Source organism: Canis lupus, chromosome 26, assembly GCF_003254725.2.
Source record: "Canis lupus dingo isolate Sandy chromosome 26, ASM325472v2, whole genome shotgun sequence".
Taxonomy (NCBI): domain Eukaryota; kingdom Metazoa; phylum Chordata; class Mammalia; order Carnivora; family Canidae; genus Canis; species Canis lupus.
In genome coordinates, this window is record NC_064268.1 from 13,840,087 (window position 1) to 13,858,004 (window position 17,918).

The window sequence follows — 17,918 nt, forward strand, 5'->3', positions numbered from 1 at the left end:
AAGAGTTAGTGAAGAATAATCCTGGATCTAAATTAGGGCAGCAATGCTGCAGACTGTAAGCACTTAACCATGGTTTTATACTGCCCCCTGTAATCTGGGAATAATAATACCTCCCTCCCAGGATTGGGGCAGAGATTAAATGAGAGAAATGTATGCCAAGCACCTGGCATGCAGCGGGCCCTGAATAAACCTTGGTTCCCTTTGCTTCTGGCCAGCACCACTTCCTCACTCTCCTGGGACTCACCTCCTTAATCCCCCCTAGTCTTTGCAGAGGGGACCTGATCCACTGCCCGGTGTAGCGTTCCAAGAATGAAGATACAGTGTCTATTTGAAAAGCCCTTTGGATTTAAATTGAACAATTCCCTCCCCCCCTTTTTAATCTGCACGCTTTTAACGGCTCACTTCATGGACATTAATTTTAATGGGACGATTATTACCCTGTTTGGAAGCCTGCCCCCTTGAAATGCTAGGCTCGCAAGGTGGCGCTGGGTTGGGTCCCAGCCGCTTGGATGTTTTCTGTAGCAAAGAGAGTGCAGCCTTGGCCGTGGGGATGTGTCACTCAGCAGAGGGAAAAGTGAAAGGTGATGGGAAGTTGGAGAAAAGAGAAGACATCCCCCTCTCCATACTCTACATCTGACAGTCCCTGATTTGCTCATACTGGAGTTCTTTGGCCCTATCCCTACCATTCACGAACTGGGGAAGTTGGCCTAGAAATGAGACTTTTTGGAACCTCCACGTTCTCATCTGTAAAGTGGAAATAGTACCTACCTTATGAGACTTAAGTAAGCCTATACTCAGGGACACCTGGGTGGCTCAGTGGTGAGCATCTGCCTTTGGCTCAGGTCATGATCCTGGGATCCTGGGATCAAGTCCTGCATCAGGCTCCCCACAGGGAGCCTGCTTCTCCCCCTACTTATGTCCGTGCCTCTCTCTATGTGTCTCTCATGAATAAATAAATAAAATCTTTTTTTAAAAAAAGCTCATACTGGTAAAGCTCTCAGCATGGTGTCCAGTGCATTGTTAGCATTTAATAAATGTGGCTACTATTAAGATTTTAAAGTAGATTATATAGTCACTAAGCAGTCTGCTTTGGAGAATGTTGCAGGACCTGCACCCTCAATTATATAAGATTCCCCTATTGTGAATTGGCTGTTCCGTCACTGACATTAGTATCAATCAGAAAAGGCAAATTCTTTGGGGCAGTAACATTACACCCTCCTAACACTTCAGTAAAAATGAGTTTTGGGGGCGCCTAGGTGGCTCAGCCGGTTAGGTATCTGCCTTCTGCTCAGGTCATGATCCCAGGACCCTGGGATCAAGCCCCACCTTGGACTCCCTACTTGAAGGGGGAACCTGCTTCTCCCTCTCCCTCTGCCTGTCACTCCCCCTGCTTGTGTGCTGTCAAATAAATAGCATCTTTTAAAAAATGAGTTTTTCCTTTAAATGTTCAATTTAATAAACTCTTATATAGTACTTATTTAGTACTTGGTACTGGTCTAAGGCCTATTAACTCTATTTACCTTCCTAACAATCCTAGGTAATTGGATGGGTACTATTATTAGTTGGATATTAGGGATGAACAAATGGAGGCAAAATGTTTAAAGAACTTATCCAAGGTCACATCGCTGTCTGGCTCCAGGGTGTGTGCTCATTAGCATTATGTCACCACTGGGCACTTGGGAAGAGGGAGAGAGGCTATTAACGGAATGAATTGTGTCTCCCCCAAAATTCCTATGTGGAAGCCCTAACCTCCAGGACCTCAGGGTGACCATAATGGGAGACAAGGCCTTTAAAGAGGTAATTAAGGTTAATTAGGTCATGAGGGTGGACCCTAATCCAATAAGCCTTGTGTCCCGATATAAAGAGGGAGAGACACCAGGAGTGCTAGGAGGCGGCCATCTGCAAGCCAAGAAGGGAGGCTTCAGGAGAAACCAGCCCTGCCAACTCCTTAAGAGTTTTATTATTATCTGAGAAAATAATTTTCTGTTGTTTAAGCCACCCAGTGTTGTGGCACTTTGTTATGGCAGCCCTAGCAGATGAATATAGAGGCAATAGAGGGACAGGGGATGTCCTAAATGGGAAGTTAGAAGCAGATACTTGCCAGACCATGGCCACTTTGACTGGCGGGTATGCACTTGCACCTTTTCCTGGGTTCTTGAGAAGGGCTGAGTTCTAGGACCATTTACACGTTCCCTTCTTCCTCTTCCATGTCCTGCTGGAAGTTTTTAAGGGAGGATAGGCTTTAGGGGATGATTCGAGAAATAGTTAATGAAATCAAGTTAGTGCCTTATTCAGAGAAAACTGTCCCTACAAGATGCAAGGATGTGCAGCCTCTCTCTCGTAAAGAAATAAGACAGATTTTTCTCATCCATGAAGGTTTCCTACGGTGTCCCAGTGCTGCACACTGGGCTTAGCACATAACAGATGTTCAGTAAATATTCGTTGAAAGACAGACTCAATGAATGAGTGAGGGACTGAATGAATGGGAAGCATCCTGATTTGTCTTTTTCTCTTTCAAACATACACAATATAGAATTATCATCAAGAACATACAAAAATTTCCTGCCCCGATCATTCCCTTCCCTCTTACAGAAATCAATACTCAAGTGTTTTGAGCAGGAGGGGGAGGGGTATTTTTTTCTTTAATTAAAGCAATAATTACCTATCCTGGTGTTTGAGACTGAGTGAGCCTTACCTTATGGTGTTTTAATTCGTGTGGCTTGGTGAAGTGGTAAATGAATGAACAGCTGTTGCCTCCTCCAAACAGCTGTGTTTCCTGAAGCCATGTATTAATGCCAGGGCCAGATTTGATGCCAGGAGTCGGCTTGGTGAACAACAGAGTTCTTGAATCGAAGTCAGAGTTACAGCAGAGTGGTTTGACACTCTCAGCCAGAAAGATCTGCGTTTGAACTCTAGCCCCACCACGTAATAGGTAGGTGCCTTGGGCGTATTTTTTTTTACCTCTCTGAGCCTCCAACTTTCCCATCTGTAAAATAGGAATAGTGATCATAGTATCTACCTCACTGGCTTGCTATGAGGATTAAAAGAGAGAATGATCAGTGTTGAGCAAAGTATTTGGCACTCAATAAATATTAGTTATGGTCCTCGTTATTCTATTGGGATTATTAAGCATCCACTTAAGAAACAGAACTGGGACCCTGACCCAAACCCACTGGGAAAACAAGAGGACTCAGATTTCAGTTGAGTCCGATATTCAATTACATCACAGTTATTCCCAGGAAAGTTCCCTCCATTCAATAGACCCAGAGTAGGACAGCTCTCATCTCTCACATTTATCCTTTTTCACCCTCTGATACCTGAAAAAATAGGGTAACTCTTTCTCCAGGGATCTCCTAATTATTCATTTGATACCTCTCCCTTAAGGGTCTTTTTGTTGTAAGTAAAGAGGAAACAGCAAACGAATGTCCACAGCAGGGGGAGAAAAAAATTAACCAGCCCATAATTATAGTCTCATCAATACTTTAAGTGTAAAGGGTAAACCTCACTTAAATAAAACCTAATGCCTTGATTATTGGAGTCACAAGACATAGGGTTGATTAAAGCTGCACTCCTGCTGTGAAAATTCAGACATATTGTCCTTTGCTCAGGCAATAATCACTGTATTGAAGGCAACTGAGCTGAGTTTAAACAAGTGAATCGCTAGACTTGAAATTATACTGTTGAAAGGGTAAATGAGGGTAAATGCGAGACGGCGGTTTGGCAAACCCGGAAGAGCTGAACAGACACATGCCCTGTGACCAGGTGATTCCATTTCTAGCTATTTCCAGATCAGTGCTTCTCAACAAGGAGCAATTTTGCTCCCCAGGAGACATTTGGCAGTGTCTGGAGATATTTTTTGGTTATCAAAACTGAAGGGTGCTGCAAGCATCTAATGGGTACAGGCTTGGGATGCTACTTAACAACCTTGGATGATCAGATAACAAATTATCTGTCCCAAAAAGTCAATAGTACCTGTGAGAAACCCTGTCCTGGGTGTATCAGTTAGTATGTATTTGGTACAAGTAACAGAAAATCCAACTGGTAGAGTCTTAAATCATAAGGATTTTTATTATTTGCTTGACAAGTCCAGAGCAGGCGTTGGCAAACTATGGTATGTGGACCAGTTGGCCAACTGCCTGTTTCTGTAATAATTTTATTGAAACACAGTTATGTTCATTCATTTAGGCATTATTTCTGGCTGCTTTTGTGCTGTGACAGCAGAGTTAAGTAGTTGCAACAGAAATTGTATGGCCTGCAACATCTAAAATATTACCCTCTGGCCCTGTATAGAAAAAGTGTGTCAATCCCTAATCCAGAGAAAGGGAAATTTAAGATTGGGTTTAGAGTGCAAATTTTCATTAAGAATCAGACTATGCCTATGCTTCTGCTCCACCATCCTTACTATGTTGATTTTAGCCCTCAGGATTATCTCACGGCAGTAAGCTGGCCGCCACAGCTCCAGATATCACACATGTACTGGGCTGAATTGTGTTTTCAGAAGTTCTCACAAGTTCATCCCCAACTGAAAGCTATGAATTCGACCTTAATGGAAGGTAGGATCTTTCTTTGCAAGTGTAAACAAGTTAAGATGAGGTCATATGGAATTAGGGGGGTGGGGACCTAATCCAATGACTGGTTTCCTTATACAATGGAAATTTGTACAGACACCAACGGGAGGCAGAGACTGGAGTCATGCTGGCACAAACCAAGGAGCACCAAGGAATGCTGAAACCCACCAAAAGCTGGGAGAGAAGCAAGGAAAGATTCATCCCTAGAGCCTTTGGAGACACAACACACTGTCTCATGATCCAACATAGCCTCTTGAATTCCCACCACACTTCTTACATTCCCAGAATTACCATTTAACACCTTCATTTCACAAGGCCACACCTACATGGGATGCTGGGAAATGTAGTCTTTTAGCTAAGCAGCACTGTCCCTAGCTAATATATGTTAAAGCTCTGTTACCAAAAGGGAGAGCTGACAGTCTCTGCCTCACCGTTATTGCCTTTATCAGGGTTTGGCAAACTATGGCCTGCAGGCCAAATTCAACCTTCCATCTTGTTTTGTGTTTTTATTTTGTGCTTTTAAAGTAATTTTTAACAAAGATTTATTTATTTATTTATTTATTTATTTATTTATTTATTTATTTATTTATTTATTTAAGATTTTATTTATTTGGGCAGCCCGGGTGGCTCAGCGGTTTGGCGCTGCCTTCAGCCCGGTGCCTGATCCTGGGGACTTGGCATCAAGTCCCATGTCAGGCTTCCTGCATGGAGCCTGCTTCTCCCTCTGCCAGTGTCTCTGCCTCTCTTTCTCTCTGTGTCTCTCATGAATAAATAAATAAAATCTTAAAAAAAAAAAAAAGGATTTTATTTATTTATTTATTTGACACAGAGAGTGTGTGTGTGCACAAGCAGGAGGAGCAGAAGAGGGAGAAGCAGGCTTCCTGCTAAGCAGGGAGCCTCATGTGGGGCTCCACCCCAGGACCCTGAGATCATGAGCTGAGCCGAAGGCAGCCAATTTACTGACTGAGCTACCCAGGCACCCTATTTATTTATTTATTTTAAAGAGAAAGCATGCACAAGCCCGAGGGTGTTGGGGGCAGACAGAATAAGAATCCTGAAGCTGACTCCCTGCTGAGCAAGGAGCCTGGGCTGGATCCCAGGACCCTGAGATCATGACCTAAGCTGAAATCAAGAGTCAGCCACTTAACTGACTGAGCCATCTGATATTTTAAAAAGAAATTTGTATTGAATAATTATAGATTCTCATGCAATTATTGAAATAATATAAAGATCCCTTCTACACTTTGCCCAGTGTTCCCCAATGGTAATAGATGGCAAAACTCTAATATCATACCATAGCCAGTATATTGACATTGATATAATCCACTGCTGTTATTCAGATTTCCCCAGTTTTACTTGTGCTTGGAGTTTGTATATGTGTGCATATGTTAACTTCTGTACAATTTAATCCTCTGTGTAGGTTCATGTATCCATCACCACTGTAAAGATACTGATTACGTGGTATGGATAGACCATAATTTGTTAAATCATTCACTCATCAAAGAACATCTGGGTCATTTCCAGTTTGGGGCCAGGGAAAATAAACCTGCTATACGCATTCATGTCCAGGCCTTTGTGTGAGCATAAGTTTTCGTTTTTCTGGGATAAATGCCCAGGAATGCAATTATTGGGTCATATGATAGTTGTAGATCTAGTTTTTTAAGAATCTACCAAACTGTTTCCGGAGTGGCTATACCATTTTGCATTCCCACAAGCAGTAGATGAGTGATCTCAGCTTCTCTGCATCTTCTCCAGCATTTGGTGTTATCACTATTTTTTTAAATTACAGCCATTCTAATAGATACGTAGTTGTGGTTTTAATTTGCTTTTGCGTAATAGAGAATGACGTTTCCCATTTTTACATACGCTTATTTGCTATTTGTATGTCTTCATTGGTGAATCGATTTATTTTTGTAAATAAAGTTTTATTGAAACACACTCATCTGTGTATACATCATCTGTGTCTCATTTTAACAGCAGAATTGAGCATGTGTGACAGAAGCTGTATGACCTGTGAACCTAGAATATTTACTAATTTGCCTTTTATAAAAAATTTTTGCCAATCTCTGTCTTAGACAAATTCTGATTTATTCCTTGTGGTTGGGTACAAAATATTCAAGCAAAATCAGGACTTTAGGAGGGCACCTGGGTGGCTCAGTGGTTGAGCATCTGCCTTTGGCTCAGGGCATGATCCCGGGGTCCTGGGATCGAATCCTGCATCAGGCTCCCCATAGGGAGCCTGCTTCTCCCTCTGCCTATGTTTCTGCCTCTCTCTCTGAATAAATAAATAAAATCTTTAAAAAAACAGGACTTTATTGGCAAGGAAGGAGGAGGAAATGATAGTATCTGCTGCACTAGAGAAAATCTCCCATTAGTGCTCAAAGATGTTCATTGCAGCATTGTTCAAAATAAGCAAAATTTAGAAGCAACAAAAATAACTCCAAAAGGAAAGTGGATAAATGAAATGTGATATATTCATACTATAGAATACTTATATGCATTATTTTAAAAACATTATGTCCAGTATCACTCTCAACACTTAGGAAATTCCAAGGATTTTTGGGAGCTGTGAGGTAGGAACCATGGAGGAAGACTAAATATATATTAGAAATATATTTTGATAATCTGAATGACCAAATACATATTATTCTTATAAATCACAATATCAGAGTCATTGTGTTGTAATTCTTTTTATACATTGTTGGATTTGGTTGCTAACATTTTGTTGAGGACTTTTTTCTCTGTGTTCATGAGAGACATTAGTCTATGGTGTTCTTTTCTGGTAATGACTTTGGTTTTGTTATTAGGGCAATGCTGTCCTCATAGAAAGAGTTAAAAAATATTCCCTCTGCTTCTATCCTCTGAAATAGATTGGAGAGAATTGGTATGATTTATTCCTCAAAGGTATAGTAGAATTCACCAGAGAACCCATCTGGGCTTGGTGCTTTCTGTCCTGGAAGGCTATTAATAATTGATTCAATTTCTTTAATAGACACAAACCTATTCAGATAATCTATTTCTTCCTGTGTGAGTTTTGCCAGATGGTACCTTACAAGGATTTGGCCCATCTCATTTATTAAATTTGTGGTCATGAAGTTGTTCATAATAGTCCTTTAGATGTCCATGAGACCTGGGCACCTGGGTGGTTCAGTCCATTAAGTATCTGCCTTCAGCTCAGGTCATGATCCCAGGGTCCTGGGATTGAGCCCCACATCAGACTCCCTGCTCAGCAGGAAGCTTGCTTCTCCTTCTTCCCCCCTGCTGGTGCTCTCTCTTTCTCTCTTAAATAAATTAAAAAAAATTTTTTTTAAGAATTTCTCCTTAAAATAAAATGTCTGTGAGATCTATAACGATATCCCCTCTTTTATGTTTAGTATTAGTAATTTATATTCTTTTTTCTTAGTTTGACTCGCTAGAGGTTTATTAATTTACTGATCTTTTCAAAGCATCAGCGTTTGTTATCATTGATGTTTGTCTATCAATTTTCTGGGTTTTTTATAAGATTTTATTTATTTATTCATGAGAGACACAGAGAGAGAGAGGCAGAGACGTAAGCAGAGGGAGAAGCAGGCTCCATGCAGGGAGCCTGACAATGGGACTCGATCCCAGGACGGTGAGATCACACTCTGAGCCAAAGGCAGGCACCCAACCGCTAAGCCACCCAGGCGTCCTGATTCTGTTTTCAATCTCACTGATTTCTGTTCTCTTATTATGTCTTTCTTCTGCTTACTCTGAATTTAATTTGCTCTTCTTTTTCTAGTTTCCTAAGGTAGAAACTTAGATTATGATTTTATCTTCCTTTCTTTTTTTTTAAGATTTTATTTATTTATTCATAATAGACACAGAGAGAGGCAGAGATATCAGTAGAAGGAGAAGCAGGCTCCCTGTGGGGAGCCCTATATGGGACTTGATCCCAGGACCCTGGGATCATGACCTGAACCGAAGGCAGATGCTCAACCACTTAGGCATCCAGGCACCTGTCTCTTCCTGTCTAACATATGCATTTGATGCTATTAATTTTCCTCTAAACACTGTTTTCCCTGCATCCCACAAACTTTGATAGGTTGTGTTTTTATTTAGTTCAAAATATTTTAAGATTTTCTCTTGAGATTTCTTCTTCATGCGTTGTTTAGAAGTGTATTTAATCTTCATGTATTTGGGGATTTTCTGATTATCTTTCTGTTATTGATTTCATAGTAATTCCCCTTAATTTTAATTCCACTGTGGCCTGAAAACAGACATTGTATGATTTCTACTTTTTAAAACTTTGAAGGTGTATGTTATGACCCAGAATGTCATCTATCTTGGTGGATCTTCCAGGTGAGGTTAAGAAGGATGTGTATTCTGCTGTTGTTGGATGAAGTCTACAAATGTCATTTACATCCAGCTGATTGACAGTGTTGTTGAGTTTGACTATGTCCTTACTGATTTTATGCCTGCTGATCTGTCCATTTCTAATAGAGGGGTGTTGAAGTCTCCAACTATGGTAGTGGATTCATCTATGTCTTCTTGCAATTCTACATTTTTTTTTTTTTTTGCCACATAGTTTTAGGCTTTCAAATACAAGGCATATACAAGTTAAGGATTGTTACCTTCTTGGAGAATTGACCTCTTTATCATTATGTAATGCCCTCTGTATCCCTGATACCTTTTTTTGCTCTGAAGTCTGCTCTGTCTGAAATTAATATAGCTACTCCTGCTATATAGTGGTACTAACATGGTATATTTTTCTCCATTTACTCTTGGAGAGGAAGATTTACTTTTAATCTAGATGTGTCTCTATTTTAACGTGGGCTTCTTATAGACAACATAGAGTTAGGTATTGTTTTTTAATCCATTCAGACAATTTGTCTTTTAATTGGTGCATTTGGACCATTGATATTCAAAGCGATTATTGATATAGTTGGATTTTTTTAAAAAGATTTTGTTTATTTATTCATGAGAGACACAGAGAAAGAGGCAGAGACATAGGCAGAGGGAGAAGCAGGCTCCCCAGGGGGAGGCCGATGAAGGACTCCTTCCCAAAACCCCAGGATCATGACCTGAGGTGAAGGCAAACACTTAACCACTGAGCCACCCAGGTGCCTCTCTGTTACAGTTTTTTTATCTCTAGCATTTCTTTTTGGTTCTTTCTTAAGAGTTCCATCTCTCTGCTTACATTGCCCATCTGTCCTTGCATGCTGTCTACTTTACCCATGAGAGCTTTCAGCATATTAATCATTGTTGTTTTAAATGTCTGGTCAGATAATTCCAACATCTCTGCTGTTTCTGGTTTTGGTGCTCGCTCCATCTCTTCAAATTGTGTGTGTGTGTGTTTTCCATTTAGAATGCTTTTCAATTTCTTCTTGATAGCTTGACATACCATATTAGGTTAAAGGAACTGTTATAAATAGAGCTTTAGTAATATGGTGTGAGGTGTGGGGAGGCAGAAGCATTCCATAGTCCCATGATTAGGTCTGTGTTTAAGTAAGTCTATACCTCTATAATGTGAATTTCATGTTTCTCAGTTTTTTTTCTCTCCCCTAGGGGGGACAGGATGGCCAGAATGGGCTGGAATTCCTTTCTCCATGTGGAAGGCTGGAACTAATGGGATTTGGGCATTTCCCTTCCCCCAGATGAGTTAGGCTCTGATAATACTCTAGCAGGTTAAGCTCTGGTTAATAGTTTCTCTTGAGTGCAGGTCTTATTAAGAACAACAGAGTATTCTGGTGTATTTCAGAATGATTCTTTTCTCCTTTCTTTGCTAGAAACAAGAGAAGACTTCTTCCCCCTATATTTATTGTGAGACCTTGATCAAGCTCCTAGGAGAAAAGCTCCAAAAAGCGTGGGCCCCTTCTGTCTGTGACTAGGTCCAGAGGGAGCTTTTAACTCTCAGACTCGTCCACCAGAGTCTCCAGCAATTTGTCAATTACAGCTCAGGCTTTCCTACCATGGCCTTGGTTTCCACCTGTGAGTCCACTTTGGTAAGCTAGGACTCCCTGTATTCACCTGTTTCCACTTTTAGGGGCAGTGGTTTTCTCTGTCTTGTGTTACAGATCCAAGAAGAGTTGATGATTCTTCATTCAGTTTTTAACTTGTTAGGACAGAGTGGAGCCTTCCAAGCTCCCTACACGCAGAAGCGAAAGTCAACCTAAAAGTCCTAAGTAATACAGAACCTAACTCAGTCTGAAGAAGGAAGAAGGAAAGGAAGGTTTCTTTGAGAAAGTGTCCTCTAAAACAAAACTTGGCAGGGGTTAGGCAGGTGTAGGCAAGAGGGGGGTGAGAGTTTTAGGGGATGAGAGAGCTTGATGGAGGGGAAAGCTGGAAGGGTTTGAGATGATTAGAGATTGAAGGGGGAAAGTGTTCAGAGACCAGGCTGCAGAGGTGAGCTAGAGCCAGATTGCAGTCTGAAGGTCTTACATGGCATCGACCTTGGAGAAATCTCGGGAAGACAGACATTAGAATTCACAACAATGACGCGTATCCAAAGAACTCAGGCACATTATAGATGTTTCTGACTTCATCCCCACGACAGCTCCTGAGATGTCCATCTGCAAAGTGCTTTGAGGGAATCCTGAGTGGCTTAGGGCACTTTGCTGCTATTAAGTGCTCATATAAATTGTAACTTATTGGCTCAAATGTTTGATTTCCTATTTTTCTTTCCATTTGTGTGTCACCTGTAATTAGAGTTCCAAAGTGCTCAGAGTGATTTTTCTATTAAAATGAAAAGGAGAGGAGACTCTTTAGCAGATTGAAAAGTAGAATAGACCAGGCAACTTCTATCTCCTATATGAGCACTTGGGTTGAGATTTATGAGACTTACAATGACATCTCTCACTTCCTTCTTATAGGAGTGAATTTATCTTTCTCTCTGCTACTCTCTCTGTGTGTGTGGTTGTAAATATCTTTACTTGTAGCCTCATCAGTAACACAAATATTTATTTATTAAAATACTTTATTTTATTCATGAGAGAGACAGAGAGAGGCAGAGACACAGGCAGAGGGAGAAGGAGGCTCCATGCAGGGAGCCTGACGTGGGACTCCTCTCTTAGCTCCATCATTCATGGATCCAGTTGTTTATTCATTCATTCAGCCACGGAACCAACAATTATCAAGCACATTTTAGGAATCAGGCTCTGTGCTAGGGGCTGAGAACACAAGGATGAACAAGGTAGACGTGGTTGCCACTGTCAGGGAGCCTACATTCTCATGGGAGAGATACACAAACAAATAATAAGACAATTTACCCATTAAGGCAAGGGTCAATTCCCTTGTAATTCCATTTTCTATGGAATTGGAATTGTGACTGGCTTCTTTCACTCAGCATGTTTTGGAGGTTCATCCGTGTTGTAGCATTTATTAGCACTCTGTTCCTTTTTATGGTGGAATAATATTTCATTGTATATATAGATCGCATTTCGTTTATCCATTCACCCATTGATGGACATTTAGGCTGTTTCCACCCTTTGGTGATTGTGAATATGCTGCTATGAACATTCATTACAGGTTTTTGTGTAGACACGTTTTCAATTCTCTGGGATTACTTAAATAAATAAAACTTTAAAAAATAATGTTGGGGAACTTCTTTCATTGGACGAGTCGGGGTCAAAGTCAAGCTAAGAACAAGAATATCTTGGGGCACCTCACTGGCTCAGTAGGTGAAGCATGCAGCTCTTGATCTCAGGTTGTGGGTTTGAGCCCCATGTTGGGTGTAGAGATTACTTACAAATAAAATCTTAAAAAAAAAAAGAACAATATCTTCATGTGCACCCAGAGTGTGGTGCACCACTCCAGAAATACTCAGGCTTGTCATACCATGTTGCTTTTTAAGTGAGCAGGCAAAGAAACTAGCTCTTGGAGTCTCAGAGTCTAAGCTGGAATGAGAACACCCATCTTGTGGACTAACGTCATCACCTCCTCCTTGTGTGCCTGAGATGGCTGAGCAAAGCATCTCTGATGAGCATTGGGCTGGAGCTGAATTTTCAAGGGAAATGAAAGGGACCCGAGGACAGAACTTGCTTCTTCTCTGAGAAAAGGTAATATTTCAGAGGGATGGGTTTTGGGACCAGGCTGGGAGATTAAAGGGATAGGTTGGAGGGGGCTTCAATAAAAGCAGGAGGAGATTGAGATGAGAGAGAGAGAGAGATATGGAGAGTGGTGTCCATATGGGACAACTTCCTTTTGAATGACTAAGTCTGTAGCTGGCAGCTGACACTGAATCCCGTCTGTTGCAGCATTTTTTTAAAGGAATTATTGATGGGGGAATTCTCAAGAATGAGCAAATTGTTTCTTGCTACAGATAGCTTTTCTTTTTTTAAAGACCAAAGTTTTATTTTTTCCCTCAGAGAATTTTATATCTTGTTGATTATGAGGCATAAAATAGCAATAAAGAGCAATAACACCCATAGTGATACATCAGGGTCATGTTGATATTCAAAATGACTATATATCATTCTGATGTTTTTGTTGATGTGTCTAAACAATATACTTTGAAATCATCATCATTTCCTTGTATTACTTTTCATATTCATCTCCTGGTGTTCCTCACACGTTAATGATCCCAAATGAGGTGTAAGTCTGCCATCCCATTCACAAGAGCTAAGGAGGTATCTTAATGTAAGTTGAAGGAAGTTTTGTTCTACTTCATGGATGGTTCAAGAATGAACAACTGTTGGGTTTGTAGTCTACCGAATGCAACTTACACTTTTAACAAAAACTTTTATTCTTTAAAAAAGAAGAATTTGTTGCTAATAATTAAAAAATCAAGATATTTATTTTCAGATGATCTGGATTAAGATCCAACAGGTGGGTGGAGCAGAGTATTGTCTAGATGGGCATCCACACTGCAGCTCGGGACAGTATACACCTGGCTTATGTGTCTCATTTTTGTTTCCTGGAGTTATCTGTAGGCATTTGAATCTGTGATCACTGAAGGCTTTGTGCAGTAGGCTGAATAATGGCCCCCAAAGATATCCAGATCCTAATCCCTGGAACCTGTGAGTGTTACCTTAGATGGAAAAAAAAAAAAGAAAAATCTTTTGCAGATGTGTCTAAATTAAGGCTCTTGAGGAGGAGGGGGATCCTGGGTTATCCAGGTGTGCCTTAGGTAACCATGAGTATCCTTATAAAAGAGAGGCAGAGGGGGACCTGAACCCAGGGATAGAAGGTAGGCAGTGACTGGAGTAAAATACTACACTGCTGGCTTGGAAGGTGGAGGCAGGAAGGCGGAGACAGGACAAGCCTAGGAACATAGTTCTAGAAGCTGGAGCAAGCAGGAAACTTGCTTCAGGAATCTCTTCTGGAGGAAGTGTGATCCTGCCAACACCTTGGTTTCAGCATGGTGAAACTGCTTTTGGACTTCTGGCCTCTAGAGCTGTAAGAGAATAATTGTGTGTTATTTTAAACCCCTTAACATGTCACTGCAGCAGTAGGAACTTGATCCACCTTCTTGTACCTGAGAACAAACAAATTAATAACATCTGCTCTTGTCTCTCGCCCTCTCTACTTTTCTAAGACTTACCTTGACCCAGAGGTAAAGAAGTCCTTGCACCTTGGTGGTCTAGTGACTGGCCTGAGGAGGGTGAATGAGACAGGAGGTACTTGTGGGAAAGATGGCGGCCACTTTTCAGACATCCTTCTGGGGCTCTGGTAGACCTGAGCTTGGGTTTTGTGGGGAATACACAATACGTCAGCAACGGGCAACAGAACACTGATGGTATGGACACCTGAATTTCCAGTATCTCTTTCCTGTGATAGCCTTGTAAATGTTTCAGTTTGTCCCAGTATCCCACCCTGCCTCTTCTGTTTTGGGGAACTTTGCCTCCCCATTTCATATAGTCCTGGAAACTGAGCCCATTACAACCCCTCTACCCCAACCACTCTTCAAGGAATCAGGCCATCTTTTTTTTTTTTTTTAAAGGTTTTATTTATTTAAGCGAGAGAGAGAGAGAGAGAGAGAGAGAGAGAGAGGCAGAGACACAGGCAGAGGGAGAAGCAGGCTCCATGCAGGGAGCCTAACGTGGGACTGGATCCCGGGTCTCCAGGATCACGACCTGGGCTGTAGGCAGCGCTAAACCGCTGAGCCACCTGGGCTGCCCAGGAATCAGGCCATCTTGATGATTCTCTGGGGTACTGGTTCTCAAACTGGACCGTGCATCAGGAGCACCGTTAGGGGTTATTAAAACACTTGTTGGGGTTACACCCCCAAAGTCTGACCCTGTAGCATGGGCTGAGAATCCGTGTTCCTAACAAATGCCCAGGTGATGTTGGTCAAAGGGTCATCTGAGTCCTAGAAGATCGAAGACAGGTGGTGACATCATCCAAAACAGATGGTGACATCATCTGAAACAGATGGTTCATGACTTCCTATCATGAAATCCCTGAATCTGATCTGATTCTGGGCATTCTGAGGATCTGGTTATTTTTCTTTTAAACTTTGTGAGCCATTCTGGTTCAATTGCTTCTTAAACTAGCAAGACTTGCAACCAAAGAATTTTAATGGATGGAACTTGCAAGGAACACGTGACACAGAAAAAAGGTGGGTCTCGTGGAACACCAGACTTAGAGCATATTTTGAATGTAATCTCTATCAGCCGACTTACTAATATGAATCCTAGCCAGCATTTACTGAATGCCTACTGTGTGCCCTTCAGGTGCTAGGAGTTTTATAAACCTCTATCAGCCTTACAACCCTTCTGAAGGAAAGATCTTTAAATTTTTTTTTTTCACTTGAGGAAATGGAGGCCCAGGAATTTACTATTAGAAAGATAAAATCAACATAGTTAATGGTACGCAATATTGAATAGAGAACAATATTTTCCTTCTTCTTGGTATATTCCCCCCTCCCTTTTTTAACCCCTGCTTTCTCTGGGTGATGAATGGCCCCATTAGCCTGCCTGCATTAGCCTTGTAAAAATTCTCTTAAAAGGACCAGAGAAAACAAGGATTTATTTTTTGAACATCCTAATCAGGTGTGTTAAAAATTGTTTTGTCTTAAATATTAGGTGTTCTGTAAACTCCAGAGCCACCAGAAAAGCCATGTTTGGACTTAGACTCACAAATAGATAAAACAAATCTAACCTTTGGAATTCCATTTGGAAAATATCTAGTTTGAAGTGGAATGTAAGCTAAAGGTTCTGAGGAAAACTCCTTGTTTTTATTATGAAAGGAATACTTATTGGACTCCTGTTAAGCCCCACATCACATCCTCTTGACTCACCTCTTACTTTGTCATTGCTGTGGTAATTGGCTTTGTGCATGGGCAATCAGACAGTCCCTCCTGTTAGCTGCATAGAGTAGTTCTTGCTTTTTGCCTCAGGGCATCTCTGCTTCCCTGGTGTGGGACATAAGTAACAACTCAGTTAAACTCAGTTTGGAAGTAGGAGATTATGAAAAACTTTTAAGCTTTCTCTAATGGAGGATGGGTAAGTGAATAAAGTCTGTCTTTCATTTCTGATCCCTTGGGAGGACAATCTGGTGGTGACTTCAAGGCTGCCTGGAAGGTCTCCGTTGGATGGAGTGTAACTTGCTCACAGCAGGACCAACTCAAGATGGTCTTTGGATTAGCTGTCCCTCCTACCCCTGTTTGCTCTTCTCTTGGCACCCCACTTCTATTCTCTGAAAAAACGAGTACAAATAACTAGCTACCTGCCAGCCCAGGTCTCAGTCTCTGCTTTCTGGAGGAATCTGGGCTAGGTTAACATTCACTGTAGAAAATCAGTAGTCTTTTTGTTTTATATCTGTATATTCTAATCCATAATCTGGCCCCCTCTAGAGAGCTTCTCTGCATATGCACTTTAAAAAAAATTACTGACCTCATACTGTACATTGATGTATCCTGGCTTTCTCTTGCTAAGTCATGTGATGATGTGATTAAATTTTTCCATGTAATATTTAATAGCTACACAATATTTCACGGATTCTCTTTAAAAAATTATTATAGAGCAGTTACTATGTCCCAGGCACTGTCTTGAGCACTAAAGACCTAGCAAATGGACAAACAGATCGGGTCTCAGCTCTCCTGGAGCTGGTGTTCTAGTTAGGATCTTTCTTATATCCTAATGGGGCAAACTTTTTTTTTAAACCACTGGCCTGCTGTCAGTTATTTAGATTGCTTCTGATGTTCAGTATTATAAAACAAAGTTTTGGTGGTATTCCTTGAATTCATCCTCTCGTTTCTTCTCTTAGGGTAACTTCCTAGAGCTGGAATTGCTGGAAGAAAAGAGGAGGGTAAATGAGGGTGTTGCTGGGATCCCCAACTAGACTTGTCTGTCTGATTCTGGGGCCCAGGCTGTTGATAACCATGCTGTTAATATCCCCGTGCTGAAAAATCATGGTAACTAAGGTAACCAAGTGGTTCCTAGCTGGCTTAGGCATATAGGCTGTATGATTACGTAAGATCAGGCCTGGAGTGGGGGGGAAAAAAAATCCTGGGTCTGCACATTACCAGCTGTGTGCTTTTTTTTTGGGGGGGGGGTAAGCTCAGTTTCTTTATCTGTAAAGTGGGGACAAAACTTATGATCTGAAGGGGTTGTTAGTAAATACTTATTGAAGGCCCACTAATCTCCAGACTCCAAGTTAAGAATGGATAAGCCAGTAGGAAAGGGGAGAGATTAACAAGCAATTACATGAATCTAAATCTACAAACTGCGTTCTGTGCAAGAGAAGTACGGGGTGCTACAGGAATAAACAACCAGGTGACCTCACTTGAGGGAGATGAATCGAGGTATGAGCTGAGCCAGGAAAGCTGTGGAGGAGTTCACGAGGTCGGGGGGATTCCCAGAGGAGGGAACGGCAGGTGCACAGCATCTGGAAGATGCAATACGACTGCGCGCCACTTTTCCCGTCTCCCTTGTAGCTCCTTCTGGAAAGGTCTTCTCCGATCTTCCCACGGTTGGTTTTTCTCCTGGTTTAGCTCACGTGCCATCTCAGGAGTTCCCGGGACCCCCCCTAAAGCGAAGCCCTCATCCCCTCCGCTTCTCTGCCTTACCAACAGCTCCCAGTGATTCGAGCCTTCGGGTTCATTCCGTGGAACGTCCCCCCCGCCCCGCGTGAATGGAGACCCCAAGAAGCGAGGGATATTATGGGGGCGAGGGGCGGGGGCGCCGATGTGAAGGCTAAGCCCCCAGCGCCCGGCATCTAGTAGGTGCTCGACGCCCAAGAAACGGTGCTCGGCGCCAGGGGCGTGCGCGACGGGAGCGGGCGGCGGGAAAGCGGGGGCGGGGGGTGAGCCGGGGGTCGGGGTCCCGGGGCCGCGGCCAGGCGGGCGCCTCGAGCCTCCTGCGCCGGGGGGACCGCCCGAGGGGCGCGCCGGGGGCGGGGCCGCCCACCCGGAACCCGAGTGCGGCGGCGCCGCGCGTTTCCGGCCGCGGC

General features: G+C 42.2%; 1 protein-coding gene and 1 long non-coding RNA gene across 12 annotated transcripts in view; one reads left to right on the forward strand and one right to left on the reverse strand.

The window, feature by feature from the left end:
- RNFT2 (ring finger protein, transmembrane 2) overlaps positions 1-6,506 on the forward strand; it is a 98,869-nt gene extending 92,363 nt beyond the window's left edge. Inside the window, exons 12-13 of one of the 2 annotated variants that reach the window (XR_007406281.1) lie at positions 4,417-4,553; positions 4,665-6,506. Coding sequence is in view for 1 of the 2 variants with exons in the window: in XM_049102094.1 (XP_048958051.1) it covers positions 4,417-4,485 (69 nt within the window). In the remaining variant the exon portion in view is untranslated. Of the gene's footprint in view, positions 1-4,416 lie in introns of both variants that reach the window. The other variant, XM_049102094.1, reaches the window with a different exon arrangement.
- Positions 6,507-13,301: 6,795 nt separating this feature from the next.
- Positions 13,302-17,775, reverse strand: LOC112676628 (uncharacterized). Of its 10 annotated transcripts, none has more exons than XR_004809248.2 (5): positions 17,253-17,775; positions 16,361-16,757; positions 15,766-15,879; positions 14,068-14,206; positions 13,302-13,920 (listed from the first exon to the last, which is right to left on the reverse strand). It is a non-coding gene; the product is annotated as an uncharacterized LOC112676628 (long non-coding RNA). The 10 variants fall into 10 exon arrangements; XR_004809244.2 differs by having other exon boundaries at positions 15,766-16,270; XR_004809245.2 differs by having other exon boundaries at positions 16,194-16,757.
- Positions 17,776-17,918: the final 143 nt, after the last annotated feature.